The sequence below is a fragment of the Arthrobotrys flagrans genome (genome assembly GCF_004000055.1).
Source record: "Arthrobotrys flagrans strain CBS H-5679 chromosome Unknown unitig_0, whole genome shotgun sequence".
Taxonomy (NCBI): domain Eukaryota; kingdom Fungi; phylum Ascomycota; class Orbiliomycetes; order Orbiliales; family Orbiliaceae; genus Arthrobotrys; species Arthrobotrys flagrans.
Window position 1 is genome coordinate 2,881,921 of NW_027137550.1, and position 24,512 is coordinate 2,906,432.

At 46.4% G+C, this 24,512-nt stretch overlaps 6 protein-coding genes across 6 annotated transcripts; 4 read left to right on the forward strand and 2 right to left on the reverse strand.

Annotated features, from left to right (window-relative positions):
• Window positions 1-29: 29 nt before the first annotated feature.
• On the forward strand, window positions 30-4,868 carry DFL_003890 (uncharacterized protein; the record flags this gene model as incomplete). Its single annotated transcript, XM_067632893.1, has 4 exons — window positions 30-344; window positions 412-3,759; window positions 3,823-4,047; window positions 4,113-4,868. The coding sequence occupies 4 exons, from the start codon at window positions 30-32 to the stop codon at window positions 4,866-4,868; spliced, it is 4,644 nt and encodes a 1,547-aa protein (XP_067491116.1).
• Window positions 4,869-6,122: 1,254 nt separating this feature from the next.
• On the forward strand, window positions 6,123-7,204 carry DFL_003891 (uncharacterized protein; the record flags this gene model as incomplete). The annotated part of the gene is made up of 2 exons (XM_067632894.1): window positions 6,123-6,163; window positions 6,223-7,204. 2 exons carry the CDS (start codon window positions 6,123-6,125, stop codon window positions 7,202-7,204), a joined length of 1,023 nt encoding a protein of 340 aa, XP_067491117.1.
• A 1,262-nt stretch (window positions 7,205-8,466) lies between these two features.
• On the forward strand, window positions 8,467-10,278 carry DFL_003892 (uncharacterized protein; the record flags this gene model as incomplete). The annotated part of the gene is made up of 3 exons (XM_067632895.1): window positions 8,467-8,607; window positions 8,762-9,913; window positions 9,982-10,278. 3 exons carry the CDS (start codon window positions 8,467-8,469, stop codon window positions 10,276-10,278), a joined length of 1,590 nt encoding a protein of 529 aa, XP_067491118.1.
• A 1,159-nt stretch (window positions 10,279-11,437) lies between these two features.
• DFL_003893 (uncharacterized protein) lies at window positions 11,438-11,744 on the reverse strand (the record flags this gene model as incomplete). Its single annotated transcript, XM_067632896.1, has 2 exons — window positions 11,438-11,458; window positions 11,556-11,744. The coding sequence occupies 2 exons, from the start codon at window positions 11,742-11,744 to the stop codon at window positions 11,438-11,440; spliced, it is 210 nt and encodes a 69-aa protein (XP_067491119.1).
• Window positions 11,745-12,118: 374 nt separating this feature from the next.
• On the forward strand, window positions 12,119-13,291 carry DFL_003894 (uncharacterized protein; the record flags this gene model as incomplete). Its single annotated transcript, XM_067632897.1, has 1 exon — window positions 12,119-13,291. One exon carries the CDS (start codon window positions 12,119-12,121, stop codon window positions 13,289-13,291), a length of 1,173 nt encoding a protein of 390 aa, XP_067491120.1.
• Window positions 13,292-17,473: 4,182 nt separating this feature from the next.
• On the reverse strand, window positions 17,474-17,743 carry DFL_003895 (uncharacterized protein; the record flags this gene model as incomplete). Its single annotated transcript, XM_067632898.1, has 2 exons — window positions 17,474-17,626; window positions 17,690-17,743. 2 exons carry the CDS (start codon window positions 17,741-17,743, stop codon window positions 17,474-17,476), a joined length of 207 nt encoding a protein of 68 aa, XP_067491121.1.
• Between the last annotated feature and the right edge of the window lie 6,769 nt (window positions 17,744-24,512).

Here is a 24,512-nt window from a genome sequence, read left to right on the forward strand (position 1 = left end):
TGTTCTCGGTACCTTGACCTCTCTTCATAATGGCCAGGGGAGCGGCGTCCCAGCCCTCCAGCGCCTCTCTCCAGTTCAAGGAGCCGATCTCCTGGAAGACAGGAAAACCGATTGCCGTTCCTCACTTGGTTAAGCGTCTCAAAACCTTGCACTCGGAGCTACGGTCCCTTGTCGACGAGCCAGAGGTGGATCTTCCTTCTGTAGACCAGGTCGCAAAGGATCTTGCTGCGACTGGCTTGCTCCATCACAAGGATGAGTCCATAAAGGCGTTCCTGGCATGCTGTCTTGCCGACATCCTTTATCTTTATGCGCCAGACGCACCATACACTGCGAATCAACTAAGGGTACACTTTTTGAACCGTTGCTGCTTACAGAGGGATGGTCTAGCTAAAATCAAGAATGTATAAATAGGAAATATTCGACCTCTTCATCAAAACCCTGAGAGGACTCGGAGACTCCGATAGTACATTTTACCAAGAGTATTTATACCTACTCGACAGGTTACACGAGACCCAATCCATTGTTCTCATAACAGACCTCCCTGGATCGGATGCCCTCATCGCCAACCTGTTCACCACTCTTTTCGACCTCTCCGCCAACGAGGGTGAAAAGAATGTAGAGTACAAGATGACGGATCTGCTGGAGCAGGTCGTGGAGGAAGTCAACACCTTGCCTACGGAAGTTATCGACGTCTTGCTAGCACAAATGATGAGAGCATCGCCGACAACAGCCGAAAGTACCGGAAAAAAGAAGGGACTAGGCGACAAGAAGTCGAAGGACCAAACGACTCTTCTAGGAGCCCGACAGTACCCTCCAGCGTACAATATGGCTAAAACAATATGCGCCAATTGTGTGGACAAAATGTCAAGACATGTCTGTCAGTACTTTACGGATGTCATCATGGACGCTTCCCCAGCTTCCCGACGAGGCGAGTCACCCGACGGAGACCCAGCGGAGACTCTGAATGACGATCTCAAGGAGATTGAAAAGGCGCACAATTTGATGTTGGAGCTGTATCTTGCTGTGCCGGAAGTGCTCTCGAATGTGCTTCCCCTGTTGGAAACTGAAATGGCTTCTGAGACAGCAGACCTTCGAGTCCAGGCTACCGGTACGGTCGGTACGATGGCTACGACGGGATCGCTTCCGCAATCTTACCCCCAAACTTGGAAGACATGGCTAGGAAGAGCGAACGACAAGTCTGTTGCAGTTCGAGTACAGTGGGTGGAAGCAGCCATCGAAATCTTGAAGACCCGAACCGACGTAACCCAAATACTGCAAAAGGAGATTAAAATCAAATTGTTCGATGCTGATGAAAGAGTTCGAGTTGCTGCTGTCAAGAAGATTGGAGAACTGGACTGGGAGTCTGCTACGAACAAGCTTGTAAGCAGGGATTTCGAGGAGAATATCTTAGAAACCTTAGCACAGCGTACCAAAGACAAAAAGTTGGCAGTCAGAGAAGCTGCGATTGGTGTTCTAAGCCGACTATGGGCAGATGCATACCCACAAATTTCACTGAACAACAAGGTGGTCATTCGTGAACTTGACTTCATCCCCTCGAGCTTGCTTGATGTTATTTACGTCAACGACAAAGAAACAAACGTCATCCTCGACAATGCATTGTATGAATATTTACTACCAATTGGCGACTATAGCAGCAAGAAGGACAGCAAGGCGAAGAAGTCCAAGGGCAAAGAAAGCCAGACTGCAACACAGTCGGCATCCCAAGCCGGGACTCAGACCGCGACTCAAGCTGAATCACCAGAGGAAGAGCTATCTAATGATGAGATTCGAACCCGCAGAGTGATGGTGCTACTTCGGTGCATGACGGATTCAACCGAAAAGTTCGATGGATATAACGATTTTGATACACAGGAGGAGGCAAATCTGCAAGGGAAAACGACACAAGAGGTTGCTCATGACCGAAGCAGAAATACCGCTCAGGACGTACAACGAAAGGAGGCTCGAAAGAAGCTCAATGCTCGTGCTCGGAAGGCGTTTTTCACAATTCCAAAGAATCAACAGACATATGCAAAGGCGATGGCTGCATTTTTGGAGTCGTGCGAAGCGTTTAACGGTGGTGTTATGGAATCCGACGAGGCAGATATTCGCCGGAAGCTGGATAACACTATTGCATATCTTGCGAAACTCCTCCCCGACACAGCTCGATCCACCACGGACCTTGTCAACTTTGCAAAAATTCATGACCGACGCTGCTATGACCAAATCCGACGCTGCTATTCTCCCGATAGTGATTACGAAACCGTTGCAAACTCCATATTTGAAGCAAAAAAGCGAATATCGAATAATACAAAACTTGGGTCTCTAGCCACCGCTTCCCTTGTTGAAACAATAACACCCCTTCTCTACCGCACATCCCTCCTTATCTACAACAAATCTCATATCGCCCACATGATCCGTTTTTCCACCGATGAGGACACGTCCTTTGGGACCTCACTCAATCTCGTCGCCCATGAGGTCCTTCGGGAGATGTCACAGAGCAACCCGGGTGTTTTTGGTGCACACATCAAAACCCTCTGTGACCTCATCGTAGACAAAGCCCCAATCGCTCCTCGCAATAAAGGCCGTGCTTCAGCTCGAGAAAACGTGGAGATTGACTTGGACGGCCTAAACATGGAAGACACGATCAAAGCATGCTCCGGATTTGCCAAACAGTACCCGAAGGAACTGCCACATGATAAGAAACTAATGGAGGCACTGGTTAACTTCTCACTCTATGGCAGCTCTCCGGTTGCAGCGAAACATGCTGTTGCAATAATCATGCGTACTTCTTCTCGCAAAGATATGTATGCCTCTGATTTGATTAGAAAAATTCTCAAAGAATGGGAATATGGTGGCGAGTTCTACCTAGCTCGTCTCGCAACTCTATCGCAGGTAGTATTGTTTACCTGCCAGGAAGCGGAATCCGACCTGGACAACATCAATCGAATTAGAGATATTGCAATCAAGGAAGTTTTGCTACGACCACCCGAGGGAGGTGCTGTTGTTACCGAGGACGATGACGACGACGAGGATTCGGATAGACAGCCGGTCCCAAGTGAGGCTTGCCAGGCTAAGTTGCTTGCACTAAAGATACTGATCAACCATCTACGTGCCCACGGGTCGGATGAGGAAGCCGACGGCGACAGCACGCGGAAGGTTCTTGCAGAGCCAGTTTACAAGCTTTTGAACGCGTTGCTGGCTAATAATGGCGAGCTGTCGAAGAAAGGGGACACTTCCAAGGATGACAGACAGACATTATACTGGGCTGGGGCAAACGCATTCATCAAACTAGCAAGAATCCGTGGTTACGAGATCTTGATTTCACCGAGTGTCTTCAATCGAATTGCCATGGTTGCGCAGTATAGCTCGCAAGTAGTACGCAAGCGATTTGTCGACAAAATCAAGAAGCAACTTGCAGCATCCACACTCCCAGCGAGATACTATACTTCACTTTTCCTGCTTGCTGATGAGAAGCAACGAGATATCAAAGAGGAGGCATCCAGCTGGTTGAAAGCTCGAGCAAAGCATCACCGCGAGATGAAGAACACCAGCATGGAGACTACTTTTGCGAGACTGCTGAGTTTACTGGCGCATCATCCTGATTTCGATAGGGAAGATGAGGATGTATTGAAGCAGTTCGCAGGCTACGTGCTGTTTTACCTCGAGTGCGTTGTTGTGGAGGAGAATCTGAGTTTGGTATACTACGTCGCGCAGAGGATGAAGAGTGTGGTGGATGGAATTGTACCGGATTGCAGTGAGGTAAGATTGCACTCCCGATATTTCTGCGACGGATAGAGAATGCTAATATGGCTATGGTGATAGAATTTATACACGCTCTCAGATTTAGCGCAAATAGTTATCCGCAAGTATGAGGATGTGAAGGGATGGGCTTTGCAGACGTGGCCAGGTACACTTAGGCTGCCGATGGGCTTGTTCAAGGGATTCAAAGACAATGCAACTAGCAATGAGGTAGCGAGAAAACACTACCTACCTGATGAGTTTGAAAGTGTGGTGGATAGCGTATTCAAGAAGCCGAGCAGTAGAAAGGTTTGTTAGCACATCATATCCGAAACCTGATGCGAAAATCCGAGACACTAATAGCGATAAAACAGAGAAAATCCGATGCCTTCGGTGCAGCTACTCCTGCCAAGAAGCGATCTCGAACAACCACTGCGACGCCTGGTACTGCTAAGAAGGCGAAGGGGTCTTCGCGACCAAGCACTAGCAAGAAGAAGAAGAGAGGTAGCGACGATGAAGATGATTTTGCAACACCAGGCAGAAGTGTTGAGAGGAGAAAGAGCGGAAGGATCACGAGTTTTGTGGCTGGGAGATACGCAGAGAGTGAGGAGGGCGAAGACGATGATGAGGACGATGAAGTTGAGAGTGAAGATGAGAAGATGGAGTGGGAGAAGTCGGCTCATGGGGCGGCTGACGAGGAGGATAGTGAACAAGAGCAACCGAAGAAGTTCAATGGTGTTTCTAAGCCCAAGTTTCAAGCCACCCCTAAGTCGGCGATCAAGTTGGCAGTGAAGTCAAAAGCAAAAGCGGATCTCGAAATGGCGGAGAGCGAAGAGGAAGAAGCCAGCGAGGAAGAGGAGGACGAAGAGGAAAACGATGCAGAAGAGGAAGAAGACGAAGAGGAGGAAGAAAACGAACCTTCTCCACTACCTGTCAAGCGAGGAGGCCGAAAGCAAGTCGCGGCTGCTGCTAAAAGGGCACCTCCCAAGAAAGAGAACATAGCCAAGAAGGCAGCTTCCCCGCCATCGGGTACGAGGGGAACCAGGGCATCGGCTCGCACACGCGGGAAAGCCAACGGCAAGGCAGTTATCAGCCAGATGCATATCGATGATGACGACGACGGTGAATGAATGCCTTCTATGTACGATTTGGGGGCAACATTATATTCTAAGGTTCCTGAAATGTGAGGTTTGTTACTTCTTTTACGCTTTTTTCTTGTACATCAGATTATCACTACTGGGCGATATATTTTTCTTTCGACGACAAAGGCATTGAATGGGGTATGCTATTCTGAATACCTCGAGGTTTGATTCGCTTTCTTTTTCGCTTTTTCGATATTCTACTAGTGGCGTCACATTAAGCCTCTTTATGCTGATTCATGGTAGCAACTACAAACTGTCCCAAACCGGTCTACGATCGGCTTTTTTGGGACTGTTTTGCAGGGGTTTCTTTTCATTATTTTTTTGTACTTTTAAATTAACTGGCATGGCATAGTGATAGCTTTCGAATTAATGAAAACTTCTAGATCTCACGATCTCCGCCCCGACTTTTTGGTTCGCGACCTCTATTAGCCCATCCAACAAAAAAATACCCTACTGGTCATGACGCAACAATATCAAGAACTGAAGCATAGAGCCAAGGGTCTCCCACCTCGCCTGTAGCAATCCGAATTGGCGAAATTCTGCATCCGCGAGGGCAATGGTGGTATTTTATTCGGATGGACCATCTGATAATGGGAGGCTCTTCCCGCCAAGGGATTTATAAAATACCACACTTGCTCGGTTCGACAGCACAGGTGTTGTAATGCGACTACCATAACAGCTATTAGTGCGCACTTCGCGTGATTGTTGGTTTAAGACTTGTGGCTTTTGAATTTTGAAGCTCATGTCCTTGTTGCTTATGGAGGCTCATATTACATGCAGCCGCGTGTGGGAATCGATACGCTAGGGTGTTTTTGATGGATGCTGTTTCTAGTATGGTTCGGGTCAAGTCGCCTTTGGATCTGTTATGCTTACCGTGTCGGAAAATAAGGATATTTGGATTTCGCACGAGATATCCATGGGTGACCATGGTCTAGACAATTCATGGGTAGTCAGACGCTTGAGTATTAACGCATGGAAAAGAAAATGTGGCTTGCGTTAGGGAATTATAGACGATGTGGAGGAGGGGAAATATAAAGAGGAATGTTAGACCTGGGGATCTCCGATGTCCCCCCTTTCCCTCCTTCTAGGCTCCTCGCTCCACTCTTGCCGCTGTTTGGTTGAATCTTTTGGTTCTTTCATGAACGGTCATTCATTTTGTAAGGTTTATATTGACGCTCTTTTTTAAAAATTTACCTACTCTCGTTTGAAGCCTTTTTTTTATATTTATATTTTTTTTTCAAAATGAAGGTTCTTACGCCGTTCATTTCATTGCTGGCTTTCAGGTAAGCAATACCCAAATTTCTATCTCTTTTAAACATAACGTCTGACTTGAAATTTACAGCGTCGTCCCCGGCACCATCGCCGCCCCAGCATCAGTCGACAACGAAGAAGCCATCGAACGAGCCAAAGTTGAAACAAAAGAACTCACAGCCTTCAGAACGGTAACCAAAACCGGTGCCGGGGTAACGGTAACCAAAGGCGCGACGGTAACCAAAGGCGCGACGGTAACCGAAGTAGCCACCAAGGTTATCAAAGTCGGTGCCAACATTAAACCCGCTACCCCACCAGCGGACGCAAAACTAGCTAGCTCATCCAGACCCGCCAATCGTGGAGGAAGAGGGCGGAATAACAGCACCAGATATGTCACCGTAACTAAAACCTCGACGAAGGTTATTACGAATACAAAACAAGTTACGAATACAAAGCAAGTTACGAATACAAAGCAGATCACCAACACGAAGTTTGTGACGGATACAAAAGTTGTTACGGTTACAAAGACCGAGACCGAGACCGAGACCGAGAGTGTCAAGTTAGGCGGGGTAAAGCCTTTACCTACTCAACAGGATGAAGAAGAGGAGGAGGAAGCACCGAAGGTTACACCTACTGCTGCTATTGTCGATGACGAAGAGGATGGACCGGTGAAGATTGCTACTGTTCCGAATCCTTCGAAGAGTGAAGGGAAATTAACGATTGCGACGGCGCCGAATCCGACGGAGGAGGAGGGGGCGGACGTTACGCCTCCACCTGAAGAGAAGAAGGAAGATGGGGAGAAGAAGGACGAGGAGGAGGAGGAAGAACAGTTGATGAGGATTCAGACTGTTCCTAATCCTACTGAAGAGGAGGATGCTACTCAGACCCCTGCCCCCGAGGCAGATAAGAAGGCTGATGGGGATGAGGAGAAGAAGGATGGTGGTGATGAGGAGAAGAAGGAGGATGGGGAAGCGGAAGAAACCAAGGCTGATGAATCGGTGTCTAAGAAGGCTGCTCCAACTGATGAGGAGGAGACTGAAGGTGGTGCTGTTGTGGTGCCGGTTGATATGTAAATATGGATATTCCTGGCATCGTGATACTATATGTTTATCAATTTTGTTCGAAGCGCCATGCATACCCCGATAGAAGATGTCTACAGATCTAGATGGAAATCACAATTATCCTGTGACCATCTAAGTCAAACTTAAACGTCAACTGAACATTACCGCTATATCTAGACCATGCTCTCATAGACATGTAATTCGAATATTCTCCATGCTATACTTTCTATAGTCGTAGATATCTCTGTATCTTCAAAGGTCAGCTGCCTTATATATATCCGATACTTCCATAATTCTCGAAGGAAAAAAAAAGACGGGAGCTCGCTAAACCATGACTCTCGAACCACCATTCCGAAACTTCCACGTCTGCACCCAGTTAGCGGTTATCACTAACCATGCCTAAAACTGTTAAGATTATCTACCCTGGCCCCGCAAACGTTGGGAAATCCAGGGTCCACCACAAAGTTTCTCATTCGCTATGACATCACAGAGACATGGAGGGTACGAACCAAAAGGACTTTCGAGTTAACGTGGAAGCCTCGGGAAAAACAAGCATCATTCAGGTAAACAGGGAAACTTTTCGGGGAGGCTAGATTCGTCGATAGTAATCATGGAAAACCTCCTCCAGATTTCCATGCGACCCTAGCCGATAGTCCCCCCCGCACGCGGATACAAAAAAAAAAAAAAGATAATGATCACGAGATTATGAAGTTCCTTTCCTTTCTTGATCAAAATATCTACGCGGAATCGTCGGATGCACTTTCGGGATTTAAGCGGGAAAGAATTTGGGGGACTAGACATGTCTTATAAAAAATTCTGCAATCTGCGCTGGCCAGGCAGGTCGACGGGGAAATACTAGTGGCCATATTATATCAACGTGTCAATTGATATCTTTAAATACCCTGGTGATCCCAGTGCCATTGATATAAACTCGACCGCAACAATTTTTTAATTTGTTGCGCGAGAAGACGACATCTCCACGTCACTACCCTCGCCCGTACTATCAAGCATATCGATATCTCTAATCTTCGCCCGGTTACTGGCGATTAATCTCCCCAGAAAACCCCCAACAAAGGTTTTAGTAAGGGGAGAGATCTTCTGCGATATCTATATTAGCGGCGGACACCTTTTTCTTGCGAAATCTCTACTCCATTCAATTGGATTCTAGCAATTCCAATTCATCGGTAACGATATAACTGACGTCGAAGCCCTCGCTAGTTTCCCTGTTTGAGCAGTGCGTTGGCCGACAACCGAATCCAAACCCAAATTCCACGATGTTGCGGGCACAAAACGCCGCATCAGTCACCATCGACGAGGAACCAAAACTCGTCATCTCCGACCCTTCCGACCTCGAGTACTTCACCGAAGGCGCCGCAAATGTCTTATACCGTTACGTAGGAAAGGATGGACAATTTGTAAGTGATATCTATGTAAAGCTATGACAAGACTTTCCAAGCGCAAGGCTTCAAGTCCAATTTGAAATCTACATGTTCGCCAAGTACGGCTTGCCCGAGCATATGCTATAATATTCGAATGCTCACTCTTTCTTCATTTCGTTATATATTATAGAAACCCCGCCTCATCCGCCTCCGCAAGAATATTCCAAACTTCCCAACAACATTGCAGCTATACACCCATCTTCACAAGGTCTTCGTACCACTGTTACCAAGCTCAATCGTCGATACAAAACTCGTACAAATCTCTCCGGACGTTCTAAGGGCTCTTAACGTCCGACTTCAACAACATGACCGTGGTCCTGCTTTCCCCGACGGATTACCACCAAACATCGGGATAGGGAAACGGAAAGGAAAACTCGATGAATCCGAAAAGTGGGGATTAATAGTGGAGGATATGACGCCGGGGATATATCAAAAATATAATATCGCAAACGCAGCTTTGGAAAAAAGCAACGATGCCTTCGGTTCATTTTCACTGCTAAAGGAGAGTTTGAAGCAGTCTCAAGAGAGAAAAAAGGAATTAGAAAACGAACTTGCGGCTAGTACGATGGATGCGAGGGCATTAACAAAGGCTGGATGGAGGGATTTATTAACAGTAGAGTTTAAACCGAAGTATCTGGTACAATCGCCCGATGCACCGAAGGATTGGAAATTATGCAGGACCTGTGCGTTTAGGAGCATGAGGTCAAGGAGCATGTCCGGAAGATCGAATACCAGCGCGACTTCGGAAGGAGAAGAAGGACGACATTTTATTGCGCCGGATTATTGTCCGCTGGACCTAGTATCATCGAATCGGGATCGGGTAGCAAGAGCGGCGGAGGCGATTGTAAACCGCGAAGATGGGGTATTAGTAGTCGACGAAGCCGAAATCCTCGTGACGGACACCGCACTAGGCGAAGATGGAATATCACCCTGGCTGGATACACTGGACACCTCCATCGTCGACCTTTTGACAAGTTACTTTTCAGACCCATCATGCATCACCCACGTCCTAGCAGATTTACAATCACATTTCGGTGGAAAAATCGGAGTACTAGCCCCGCCGACACCGACGTTAGAAGTCTCAGCTGAAGAGTTATCGAGAATGTTAGCTGGACATCCGACAACCGCCAAGATTGGGGAGGATATATGTACGGCTATGAGTTTGAGGGATTGTACGGTTTATGTAAGGATATGGGTTAAAGCTAAGAGTTGTGGTGGGAGTGGGAGTGGGATTGATGTTCATGTTGAATGTAAGGTTGGGGACTTGGATATGAAGACTGGGGTATGTCAACCTTCCCCTTCAATACCGAACTAATATGCAGCTACTAACGCATATTCTTGATCACACAGGAAGGCGGAAAAGGCGTCTACTGGCGAGACGTAGAAAAACGACTATTACGAGGAGATTGGTACACCGGCCGTGGAATGATCGATGGACCGGGATGTAGAGATGAAACCAACGGTGACGACGATGACAACATGAATTTTACGGACTACATTCTTACGCAGGAGCCAACGGAGCTTTTGAGGAATGGGAGTAGTGAAAGCTTCCAGCTATCAAGCGAGTTTTCGAAGGTGCCGAAGAGTACTGGTGGGGGGGTTGGTAAGCCGAGTTTGTTGTCGAGTGGGACTACTGCTGCTGCGTGATATACTATACCATACTACACTTTGATAGATGGAGGGAAGATGCTGTAAGATAGTGGATGGAGTTTATGGAGTTGTATGATATTTTTTGTGGCTGTGGGTAGGCGGGTTTGAGTACAACTTCTTTTTCGTTTAGCAAGAGCGATGCGAGTGTGCATTTTTTGTAGCATTGCGCTGGTTCTGTTTTCGGATGTTCTTTTTCTATAATTTGGAAGGACTTGTAATACATGGCGCTGGAATTAATAATACATACTGATACCAGGTATCAAACCGATAATATATTTCTGCAGGCCCCCCGTTACATTGTCCCGAGGAATCGGTTCCGGGGTATCAAAGGTCTCAGATCTCATACACTATGGAAATGCTGGAAATCTACTACCGTTGGATCGATACGACGAAAGAACGAAAGACGAAAAATATATGCAGGTGTAGTATCGTTTCAGCGACTTGCCTTCATGGCAGCTCTAACACCATGAAACCTGCAAACTAAAGAAACCCACATGGGTCACATGAAAGAAAGTTCAAGGGAAACATTCGAGCTCTCCATCTAGGGGAAAATATCCCTGACATATGCATCCTGCCATACCCCCTGTTTCTTAGTCAGGGCAGCTGGACTAAAAAAAACAAAGAAGGCTCTGATGTTACGGCGGCACAACAAAGAAAAAAAATCCAACAAAGTTACTTCAGTATTCAAAATTTGTTCTGCAACAGCATTGCGTTCTTGCGTTAACGTGCCGTGCATGTGCGCAAATATGTCCCACGATGTAGACAATCGAGGTAACTACTATGAAGTTGCGGCGTAGGGTGGCCGTCGACCCGTCGACCGTAGACCGTTGAGGTGAAGGGAGAGCTATGATATTTACACCCCTCCCTTCCCCGTCTTGATTCCGAGCACTGGTCATTTTCTTCTCTTCCCTCCTTCATCCACTGAATTCAATATTTTCCAGAACATCTTACGCTACTTCCTCAATTTCCAATACTTCTATTTTGTTCCCTCTCTTTATACTCTTTATATATAATTTTCAGCTTCATAGACGATCATATAATTTCCCATCTCCATAGATTTGTCGTCCATTAAAGTATTCGCTCTTACTTCCCTGGTGGATAGCATCATCTTGTGTCTCATTTCCCTTATAAGCTTGTTCCTCGTAATCTCGCTTTATCAAATCTGTAAAGAAGTATCCTAGTAGATACCCAAAACTTTCAAGGTTTGTTTTTTTATCAAGAGAAGGGATTTCTAAAGAAAGGATTAGAAGAATCAAGAAAGATGAAGTACTCACCGGCCGGACGACGCTTCTCCCTCCCTTCTTTCGATATTTTCGGCCAACCAATGTTTGAGCCGTATCTTTACTACGGTCAATTCCATTCATATCCACCACTGCCAACTCCTCTTCCTCCTCCACAATATCAGCATCCACATCCACACCAATATCAACAGCCATATCCACATAATCAACATCAACATCCATACTCCCATCCACACCACGGGTACCAGCACCCACCAGAGCATCCCTACTTCAACATTCCAGAAACCCTGCCAGAAGAATACTTCACCCCCAGCAGTTCCTCCACAACCTCTTTCCCAAGTTCTCCCACAAACCACTACTCCATATCTAGGGAAACAATCAGTCCAGAATCCTCCATCAGTAGCGGTATCAACGACACAAACTCCCTTATCTCCTGTCCACCATCTGCATCCTCATACTCATCATCACCACCTTTCCCATTATCATCATCAGGATCATCTCCAAACTCCTTTCCCTTCGGAAGATCGGCCCCTTCATTCGACGTTTCAAGAACTGAGACACCTAGACAGTCTCATCACGGGGTTGAGACTGACAATATGGTCGTACGAACTATTCCCCATCCCGATACCGTTCAGCAACAGCAGGAGGAGTATGATGGATCGCAGATGAGGAGAAAGCACTCTGTTCCGAAGGTTGTGGGTAAACATCAACAAGGGGGAAACGGGAGGGCGTTGGTTGTGAATGGGAGTACTAATGATCCGATCCCTTCGAAGGCGTCAAAGCAAGTGCAGTCTGCTACGGTGAATAAAGTGGAGGGTCAGTCTATCAAGTCTCAGGAGATATTGGCTCCCAAACCAAAAGGACATGTTCAAACAACACCCATTCTCGCACAGGCTTCTGCTGAACAAGCAAAGCCTGCTGTTCCAGAACAAAATGCCAGCAAGGAAATCCCGTCCTCCAAACTAGTTGACGAGAGTGAAAGTGCCTACGTGCACGTCACTTTAAGCCACCTCCCCCACAGCAACAAGTTAAACATGATCCGCCTTCGCGCAAATCATACCGCCACGGCCAACAAGCCCAAACTCATCGAGGAGGCCAAATCCATCTTCACCACAGCTCTCCAATCCCACAAGCTCACCGAAGGTGTAGAGCTCGGTTCATGGTTCTCCTGGACCGAACGCGGCGTAAACATCAACTTCAAAACCAACTCCCACCGCTGGGTCGCAACCGAGAATCTCGACTGGCTCTCCGAAATCGGTGAAGGCATCCGCCTCAACGAGAAATGGGGCGGTATCGTCGTCCGCGACATCTGGAACCCATATATCCTCGAAAATACGAGTCCGGACGACAACAACCTCAAGCGTAAGCTCGAACAACTAAACGTCATGAGCTACGCTCCCAACAGCAACGGCGACGGCGGGCCGGTTCAAGAATCGTACCGAATCCGCAGGATTAGGTGGTTCGGTCCATCGACTTTGGCAATTTGGTTCCATGACACTACTGTCGCGGAATACTTTGCGCAGAAAGGCGTTTGGTTCATGGAAGGGCTCGTAGGGGTTGGGAAGAATAGGAAGGTTGGGGTTTGTGGGTTGCCAACGGTTTATCCGCTGATCGAACAGCATAGGAACCACCGTATGGTTCCTCACCATGTTAGGAGACATGGTTTTGTTCATCCTCCCACGGCCCATAAGGAAGGGCCTGGGGGGCAACACGGAAGAAACAATGGGGAGGCAAAGGGGGGTAAGCTGGGTTGGCACCCGAACTATTGAGGGAGATTGATATTCCAGTAAGCAAGAAGAAAGGTGGGGGCAATCGGAGCTGTTCGGGGGCTGATGTCGATTGCATCGGAGCGTGCGGGATCTTTCAGACGTGGGCCGCAGAGGGGTTGGTGTAGCTAACTTCTTCTAAAAGAAATATACATACTCTTCGTTTGTAATCCTTTTGCTTTCTCGTTGCTTTCAGTATGTTGAATGGTGTTTCGGGATTGTCGTATTTCAATATCGAAGGGTGTTATTTCTGGTGTTGAGGTTGTATTCGTAGCTAGCAAGACGGTGTTCAAAGAGGAGCGAGGCGTGGTATTTTAATTCTAAACTTGCAAGGGAGAAATCACACAAGCATGTAACCAGAAAGTGTTATAATATAAACACGGCGTGTATGGTCAAGAATCCTCAGCGGAACAACGAAGCTTAATCCTTAACAGCGCGAGTCGGAACCAAGCCAAGCCAAGCGTGTGTGTCAGCTGAGGGGAAAGGTATCCCCCCGGACAGATACCTCTTCACCCGGGTGAGCCATCCGGGGTACCTCCAAGAGGCAAAAAAACGGCTGTTTGCGGCATTGCAGGCAGGATCCGATTACTCGACAATGCCTCATTTATTTCGTATCAGCAATTTCTCCTGCGAAAAAGCATTGCTGCTGGCCCTGTGTCATAGTTTGTTCGGTCTTTTTGAGTCTTTTCATTTCTCTGAGTAATGTATCACAAGCTCCCAGCCTGCAGGGGAAATAGAAAAGAAGAGGCTTACATGTGTGTATACATCATTACTTTTTCGTGATCGTCTGTAGAATGATGCATGATGAGTAAGATATCAAGACAACAAAGAACGTCGGCTTTGCCAACGTAGCTTTCTAATCGCCTTGAGGAATATCATGCTCCACAGTCGGTCGAAAAATTCGAAGAGAAAAGGCTACCGTTGCGTTCCATTTATCATTTCACTTTGGTCAGCATCTTTTTCTTACGTATAACTCTCAGGGACCCTCCCGTTTCCGCGTGGGCTTGTGACGACATATGCGACCGTTGTTTTGGATAAACTTCTTGAGGGTTTCATTTTGAAAGTGGTTCGCGAGCAGAAGTCTGCCTTTTCAGAATTCGCAACCCAACAAAATTTCAAATCATCGTATCCAATCATCAGCTGGGTGGTCTCCCGAGGCTCTGTCTGGTATTTGGTGGTGTAGCTCTGCCTTGACCAAGGTTCACCGGGTGGAGGCGCAGTACCCGGCTATCCTGGAATCGAGAGTTTGCTACCATACCCATTTCGGTGTGAAACTCTGTAAAAATAGAGTAAAATAGAGTAAAACAGCCAATTAAGACCTAAGAAGACCTAGCTTCCCGGAAGGGTTTTGGGAGCCTCCCCTGGGCAGATCACCGGATCTCGGATCATGGAGTATCAAACATCAGTCAATGAGCCTCACTTCTTGTCCTAAGCTATCTGCCAAATGGGAAACTCGCCGACTTGAGATAACCTTTCCCTGTTGATTATGTGGCCATCCGCAGCTGAAATTTGGCACTTTTTCGATGCCACGATCCTGCTCAACAACCATATCCTTGGGTCCGAAGCAGGGACCACCCCACCCCCTTCCGGTTGATGTGGAGAAATAGGACATATCATTGCGTCGATGACTTGAGCTTGACAGAGATTATCGTTTCCCTGATATCTAGGTCATTCGACGGATGTTTGACGGGTTCGTTCCTGCAAGGTACAGTTTTTCCAGGGACCCTGATTCGGCGAAAGATCAGCCAAAGATTCTTCATGGCTATGGCCTAGGCTCACTTTTCTCGCAGGTTGGTTCCAGTATGAGATCTTGAGAGTCTTGAATCATGTAACAAATCAGGCGTATTGTTGGTCAATTAGCTTGCCTTAGCTTAGTCCTCCAGATCATGATGAAGGTTAGCACTGCACTGCACACTTGCTGGTTGCAACCTCTGAGATGGTTCTGGGCTTTACTATAGCGCAAGCCCGAAACGAGCGTTTTTTCTTTCTTCTGTGTCTAGAATGCCGCGAACACAACGCCTTGAAACCAGGTTGGTTGACTGCCTAAATCCTGAGCTTTTGGTTTAGTAGTTATAATTAAATCTTTCATCGACTATGTATACCCGTTTGCAGACGTGCGGACTGCCCAGAAGTACTTCTTGTGAGAAATAGAACCAAAAGCGACGCAAGCAAGTTTCCTTGGCCTGGGGGAACTAGTTTCTCGTTCGGGTAAGCGAGGACGACGGCGTGAGACGTTGCAATGGAATCCAAACAGGATTATAGCGAGGAACAAGGACCGGACTGACTAAGGCTAAGGCCCGCTGTCAAAGAAATGTTTCGAGTTCGCCTACAACTTGCTTCTGTAGCGTATCAACGGCAAGGCCGGAGCTATTAGTCGTCATCATGTGGGTGGAGCATGGAGTTTGTTGAGGTCTGTGGAGAGATGCAACGCAATTAGCTACCTTAGCTTAGCTCTCTTTTCCCCATCCGGACGTAGCCTTGATCCTTGCTCTAATGTTCGAGACTCCGACTACTATATTTCTCTCGACTTTAGAGAATTCGTAGTCATACGTGCATATATGAGCGATAAAGCGAGTACGGGCACACACGCACACACAAACAGGTTTTGACAATGTTCAATGAGGCTTATGCTGTCCTCGGTACACGATGCATGATGTATGTCGTACCTGTACAGGTACCTTGGCATGATATACATCTCAAATAAATGAAATCATGTGAAGGAATTGGTCCAGCTATATTCGACATATCTAGGCGCTGGTTAGTCTGCGACTAGATAACGAGGGCTTTTTGAAATTGAAACCAAGGCATCGGCTGGGCATCGATGTCATATCCCACGGGATCTCGACTTGTGCGTCGCGAACACGACGACGGGTTTAAACTGTGGTGTCTCCCGCCGGGTAGGTAGGCTCTTGCTGCTGCCTGACATCCTTGAACCAGCTGTGACTGGAATTCGAACTGCAGCTGTCTGTGACCGAACTAGTTATCTGTGAAACTTTGAATAGCACCGAGCCACTATTTCGTTTCCGTAGTTTGGTTTTTCCTTTTGGTTCTATTTTTCACAATGGTGGTTTTTGTTTCGCTTTGTGATAATGCGCCATCCCGAAGGTTTCCTTGAGGTGCTACAGCTTAGCATGGCTTGGACGCTGTGGAAATTTTCGTAACCCCATGATCAGAATGAACCCTGGTTCAGCATGGTTTGGTATGGGGGGCATCGGCCAAAAGAGTCCGATATCGAAAGGGTCTCCTTATTGGAAGCTAGGACAGATTGATCGAACACCCACTGATAGCGATGGAGATAGTTTTTATTTTTATTTTATAGAACTTGGTATTTCATTTCTTTGGATGGATTATTCGGATTCTAGGGATTGAAGAGTGAGGTGAGGTGAAGTATGATACAAATGAAATGATGCTTTGTGGAACCCGCCCTTGTAAGAAAGAATAAGTAAAGAAATGCAGCAACGCAAAAGAAACAATGATGAAGCCTGACTGAAATAGATGAACAACTGAAACCAAGAAATTAACCCAAACAGTATAACAAAGCAGCAAGCAATAGACCAAATTCAAATAAGACAAAAAATCCGGTGTATGTAGTACAATAAGAATGAAACCCAGCAACCGAAAAGAAAGACAGAGGAAATGACTTGGAGGAGAGACGATGTTGAAAGAAAAAAAATAGGATTAATTTATCAATTGCGCCAGAAAAACTCCCAATGGATCCAGAGTTCTCGCTCTCTGAACCCATGTATGCAGAGATGTTTATTATAGTGCCAAAGGGAAAAAAAAATAAAAAGAAACCCCAATTGAACTCCAAGCAATGCTGGTGGTATAGGTCGCTGAAAAAAAAAAAAAGAAGAAGGAAAAGGATATGCCGATTTCTTTTTTTATTTGGTTTGGATTGGATTGTTTGTTGGAAGAGATCGCTGACTCGCTCGCTGAAAAGTGCTATCAAAAAATCGTTTTTTGACATCCTTCGTTCCTCAAAAGTCGTTAATTCGAATGGGAGAAAGCAAGAGCTGACATAATCATTTCATGGGGCCGTTAGGTTATTGTTGTTTTTTGCGGTTAGATCTGGTCGGAGTCGTTGGAAATATATACAATTCGAATCAATTTTTTATTGGAAAGGTCGTCAAATGTCGTTTTGAAGGTTGCGGTTTTTGATATTCGACTTGGGTACGTGTGATCGATTTATTTCCAACTCTCACAGGTAGGGCTAGGCAAGACTCCAACGCGACCTCCCGGCGGGGGCATATGTGACGGGCAGGCATATCCAACAAGGACCACCTTTTCTTCTATAACATGGCCTCCCATATGCTTCGATGCGCAGGCGTCAACACCGTGCTATAATTATGTTAGTAACTAGTTTTACAATTTTGGATCCTTATAGGACAATTAGGTACATACTTGATAGTAGACGCACTTGCAAACGGAGTATTTCTCAGTAACACGCTTGCACATCTTGATGTGATTTTACCTTGGAACCCTCTAAAATAGTTTTTGGTGTTCCGAAGGAGGAATTGAATTGGTTGTTGTATATAAAATGCTAGAGCTTATCTAGGACTTGCTAGGCTCGATTGTTGTTTTATAAGTTTGTTGTTATCAATTAAATGTTGTAGTCGCAGATTATAGATTGATCGATATCGAAGGAGAAGAAGTAGAAGGATATTTATATAGAAATATAATATAACTAGCTCAAGCTTGCAAGACAAAAATTATTCCGAAACGAATGGATTGGTTGATTGAATTAAATTGTCGAACGACGGCGAAGTTAAACAAAGATGAATCGAATCGAAGGGAAAGGTTGTCTTTGAGGGTATGAAGTCGAATTAATATGTAAAAGTAAAATGAATCGTTGTTGTTGGTGATAATGTGCCGGGAAGGATATGAAACGGCGGGAGGTTGAATCATACTTATACAAAGAGATCGAATCGAATCCTACCATCCCAAACTGTCGGGAGCATGTAGTTCCAATCCCAGTAATAGGGTGTGCGCTTGAACAGTGGTCATTGAGAGACCTCTAGCTGCTTTCTGCTCTCGCGTGGAGAGCAAGATATGCTAAGCCATTGCGAATTAACATCGCCAAACATGGAGAGAGGGTCCGTTGGACGCCCCGAACCATCTTTGACATTTCGCAGTGGCATTTCTTTTTCCCAGGCTCTTCCAGTACTTCCAGGGCTACCGTTTACAGGAAGCAAGGAGTAAGAAAAAAGAAAAAGAAAAGACTCGCCGCCCAGGTCGAGTCTAAGAGAAGGAAAGAAAAAAAAAGGAAAAGGGCTGCAGGGTTGTTTCCGAGATATGATGGGGCACCGGCGTGGAAATCCAGGAACCGTTTTCATAGAGATGGCATACAGGCAAGAAGAGCGCACGCTTGTACCTCTGCCGCAAGGTACAAATCCCATCAGCTTGCCCAACTAATGCGGTAGAGTGGAACGCCGACAATATTGAGCAAAATAATCCTATAGGCCAGGCCGGGAGAACCATGCCAAACGTGGGAGGGAAATGGGAGGCCACTGTATCTGACTGGCCGGTGGTTGATAGTGGAAGGCTAATAGGGACTGAGGCGGAGTGGAGGAGCGACTTTCTTCGGTCGCAACAATGGCCGTTAGGCGCATTTTGCTCTGGGTGCCACCAACATGATCAGGGTCATGGTCATGGAGGGGCTGAAAAACAAAAACCAAAAAAGTAACAACTCTGTACTCCCTCTTTTTTGGTCGATGCTAAGCTAAGAATTGCGAGGAACCCTCGTTGTCATGTGCCGGTGTAGCACGAGAGCTACACTATACTTACATACATACATATATACCTGCAGCTTGTCATGACCCGTGGGTGAAATGCAAGTTAGAGCGCTGTTGCGATAGATCTGGTGAGCCATCAAGCAACCTGTCCTAATATGTCAAAGTGCAGAGGGTCCGGGGGGTAACTTTCGATTGCTAGGTTTTAATTTGGCTGAAGCCTATCATGGGCAGGAGGCCCATAGTTCGGAGCATGCAGGTGGGCGGGAATACCCACTGTTCAGCTCATGTTGGCCTCGATAGTAAGCTACCGACCTTTTTTCATCATCCCACAATAAGATCAAGCCGGTGAGTGAACCAACCACCGAGCTGACTTTGCGTGGGGCTGGACACACACTCCCTTTTTTCTTTCTTTGCTTAACTCGTTTCCAGAATTTAGACTTGGCCAAGAAAACCTCAAGGATTCACGCCGAGCTTGCTTTCATTTGGAAATTGCTGCAAGACAACGTGATATCGAAATAGCTAAACTAACGAAAGGATGCTACAAGAACTGACATTGAAGACATAGCCACTATCTCGGTTCCCTTCAGCGAAAGACCCCGTTTCTTGAAATAGCACCTCTCCTCGGTTAATATCCAATTGGAAGTATCCCTAAAGTTGGCAAGCTTCTGGAAATTCCATTCCCTTGGCATCCTACCAAAGCTTAGACTGCCATATCTGGTGTATGCGATCCTATGAGAGAACCATTTCGGGATAAACGATCCCCAAAGTTCAAGCGTCAACGCCTCCTTTCATCTTTTAGTGGTTTTCGGTGAAGTACAGAGTAGTATACTGCGCATTGCTGTGCTGTATACAGTGAAGACAGCGAGTCGGAACTACGTCAACGGCTTTTTTGCAGCAGCATTATTGGTGGGCGTAGGAGGTCGAATGAGTAATTAGTACAGTGGTACTCCATATTTATGTACACTCAAGCTTGTGACCTTACCCCAGATAGTGAAGTTATACGTTAGTCGCGACGTGGCGGTTTAGACTACAGTTTTGATGCCGAAACCACTACCAGCTGTGCCTTCCTATCGGCCTCGGGTTGCGTTCCCGACGGATCGAATTTCACACAAATGTTAGAAATGAAGATTGAATTAATTCACTTACAGTCATGATCATAACTTGGAACATCTTGGCCATTGAGGGAAAGAATTTTTGCATGCGTCAGAAAAGAATTGGGGGTGGTGAGAGCTAGGGTTACGGTTACAGCGCTGCAGACCGCCTTGCAGCATAGCATAGGGCTGCATAATAACTGCAGGCAAAACTCTTCGACGTACCGATGCGTGATGCATATACCGGCCACCTACCTGTGGCTTCGATCTCGCCTATTCTATATTCCTAATTCGATCGTTGCGAGCTCTTAGGTTAAATGCATCAGTGCTTAGAAAACCTCCAGAGATCGCAAAAAACATGTATGTCGAAGAGCACTGACGTCTACAAGGTGCCATGCGTATGATTGCCAAAATCAGGATCGTGTAACCTTCTCTACCTAGCTATGAGCCTTTATACTTCGCCTAGTACTCTTCCGAAAGTTCCCGACAGTTATCCCAAATCGGGATGCCGAAAAAAAAAAAAAAATTTCCATCTGCATACCCGAATTTTAGAGCTCCACGACATGAGTTCGATCGAAGTGGAAGCGAACGTGCATAACGAAAGAGTTGATTTCGCGATTTTAATCCTAGAAGAATAAAACCTTCTGGCGTCAATTGAAAGATGCTACCCAATTAAGGAGTATTTCTAGGCTCTGGGAAACTCCTCCTTGTTAACTTGCTTAACGCCGCCAGTAGGATATCTACCCAAATATCTGTTGCAAGTTCTGCAAATCTGTGTTACCCGAGAAAATAGGCACCTACAGGAAATTGAACAATGAAGGCGCATCTCCACACAAGCGGGTAGCCATTTGGTATAGATAGATCCTATGAATCATCATGATAGTTTGGGGCGGGAAGCATATATCTGCGCATTGGTAGATCTACGTAGACTCTACATTTCTTGCTGTTGAGTATCAAAGTTATTTGGGCACTCGAAGGATATGTTTCAAAATTTCCTGTGGAGTCGGGCGTCCCGCGGTTTCCAACGTTGTCAAAATTGGGCAAACTTTTCCGCGGTGGCCGCATTGTTTTTCTTAGACTCATAGTACTTACATATCAAGGGGAAATTTAGTAGAAAATATTGCAAATAGGGTCTGCGATATAATAATCTCGACATTTCAAGCTGCTATCAACATTGGATGCGGCTCTCCATAGCCTTAGTGCCACAGCAATGACGAGAGTGGGCTCGGACGACCACTTTCGCCGCGTTTGTCAAATAGAGGGAGATCGTCCCGTCCAACGGCGTACCGATTATTTCCTGCGGCTCGGAAACCTGGAAACGAAACCCTGCTTTGGTTCAATACTTCTACCTAGGCTAACAAGATTATGTACAGACATACTTACGTGATCACTGACTCTTGATGACCGATTAGCTGATTTATCCAGTCCATGCCCATAAGTTGTCTCGTGCATGCCGAACATGTAATACAAGCGGCTATTTCCTTTGGAACTATTGCATGTACAGATGAACATGGTTTGCGGGACAAAATGTACCATGGTCTGGTTTGTGGATTGGAGCTCTTGCCTAGCTAACTAGCTGAACGCTTACTCTCTGAAATTGCGAGAAAAGTCTCAATATCCCAAATGCTTACTGTCCATATCGTGTCGATAATATCAATATAGGACCTTACAAGCTTTGTTCGCAAAAATTTAAGCCTGGGTGGCCTGAGAGCATTTCGAGACCTAAAGCTGTGTTTCATCGAATTTCTGACACCTTGGCTCCATTTCCTGCCTAGCTGCTACCCTTGTCGCTGCCGGAGTTTCAACCGAGAGCTTATCGAAAACGTTAAGTTTGGCTAGGAAGGAAGAACTGATTTTGCGATAAACTCGCGAACATTCATGATCTTGGGATAAGGCTTCAAAGACAGACATTTCGGCGACGATATTATTTTGAGATATCGAGACCTGGTCGACCTAAAGGGGAATGTGCCTCGCGAATGCGATTGCCCCACACTGAATTCCGAAGTTCGACACTATCAACAGCCGCAGCTATCGCTTTTAGCCAAACTTGCAGGGTGTTAACATGTTTAGAAATGATTGAAACGTCGGCATTTCGAATACTCTCTAAAGGAGCCTTTCGAACCTTATAATTGCGACGGCGGCTTCTCTCGCGCATACGGAATTGCCGAAGGGCTTTGTGTTAGTCATTATTTCTATGCACTGCAGCTGAAAGATACCTGTGTGTGCACTCTAAAGTCGCAGCCGTCTTTGAACCCTCGCATTGGCGGACGGGTAATGGCCTCAGAAGGGAATGGCTCCGTCGGAGGACCATCCTTGTGATCAAGTGTGTGCGCCCACGAGCGTGTACCATACCAGAGAACCTGTTTTTTTCTACCGTGTAAGGAGTATATTGGACCCTTCCACAGCAAAAAAGAGGGCTTCTGTTTCTATTCTTTCTTTGAGCCCATTGAAACGACGCGAGGCTGAGCTGCATATGTGCAGGGATCATTGGATGCCTTATGGATATGTCGCGGCATCTCTGATTGGCTCGCTATGTAGGGCTGAAGACTTGGATGCTTCTCCAAGCTGCAACACCACACACAGTTCGCTAGCTATCATCATCGTGACGATTGTGGAAAAACCAGATATATCTAGGTCTGTTGGGGGAAGGTTTTTTTATGGAATGAAAGTAGCGCCTCTCAACCTCCTAGCAGAAGCGGTACATGTATATCGCCAAGAATTTCTAAATTTCGTCGAGGTGTCCGGCCTCTGCAGGTGCGCGATAACTTGTGATACCTCCAGGCCTCACTCGCAGGGTCAATGCAATTATCAACATAGTCCAATGGTGGCATGCAATGCCCATGCAATGAATGCAGTCGACCATGCTTTGGGCGAAAAGGCTACTGCAGGCGTGAGTCTACAGAATATCTTGCTATATGCAGGTGTCTCAATCGAGAAAAGCAAATCTCAAGGTTAGTCTTCCCTTCCAGTAAATAGGCTCTTCACCGATCCCTCTTTTCCGGGCCTGTCTCCACTACCAAGGCGCCCTTCAGCTAACAGTTGCCCATCTTTCTTACTGGGGTCTCTGTAGAAATCACCTGAAAATCACCAGAAGTGGATCCTGAGAGGTTCGCTTCAATGCAGATGCAAATGCACCTAGCCGATTAACTCAACATCTTCCGACATGGCGATGGAGGGCACAAACCCATTAACCACTCTCTTGGGAAAAACACCTCGCTCTGGCTTCTAGCTTCTATGATGGGCGACCGGGTTCCTTGCGCTTGCCTACATCCCAATATAGGTCCGTCCAATAGTATCCGTAGACTCATATGACCCCACATATGCAGCATGTACAGCCGCAGCGATCTTTACTCCTCACAATCTTGATGCAGTCATGGTTTGGCATTATAGTACAGTTCTGTTCGTCAGCGTCGGTGACAAGCTCTAATACCATGGTGGTAATATTGGCTAGAATATCAAATGGTATACACTACCCCTTCAACAGTGAGTGTCTCAAACCGCAGGATGGATTTCCCTTTTCGATCCTTACTACATTCCCTAAGGCTGCGCCAGCCCAGGAATAGGAATTCAGGTACTCCCGCTCCCTTCGAAGCTAGCTCTTAGTTAACAGGTGCCTATACTCAATTGAGACGTTCTTAATATCCTCTCCATCCCGAAGCACCCCGTTGGCCCTGGGATAAAATGATTGTGAAAGAAGTACCCCCCCGGGGATGTACTTCTAGTCTAGAAAATCTGTCATTCTCTGGAAAGGGGTCCAGAAGATGGTCTGCTCACGATGGCCAAGGCACGACAACGTGGGTTTTCCTTGATTTGCCTGGTGGAAAACTTTTTTTTCTCTTACAACTTTGATGTGGGCCCCGCCCTTCCATGTTTTTTATCCGCTATACTCCAGTTATCGAGCAAGCTCAAATCACATACCCCTTTTGATATGGATGCCAGCAAGAGTCTACATGGAAAAGCTGGCCATCACCCAAACCTGCATGGCCCTTCTAGCTTCTTACACCCGCCGTTGAGCCCACAAGGCTCGCCGCCTGAATCCCTTTTTAACATTTGTCACAAAACGGCGATAACCCCCTTCCCCGCAAACCTCGAATTTGTCATCGAAATACTGAGAGCTAGCTAGGGTTCTCAATTGCAATTGCCTCTATCATACCCTATCACCAACCAATTGCCAGCCGTAGCTTCCAGCTCTGTTTGCCGCTGCTAGCATTCTGGGGAAAACATCTATATGCCTCATTATATTACTAAATATATTGCATGATAGCGGCCGGTTGTATGTAAGTTAAATTACGCCTCGCTACCGCCACCCTTTGAATTCGCCAACCTTAACTTTGGCTTGCATTTTAACAGCGACCCGCTTGAAGACAGTTATACCCCCTCCCCTGATGGCTGCAGTAGTAG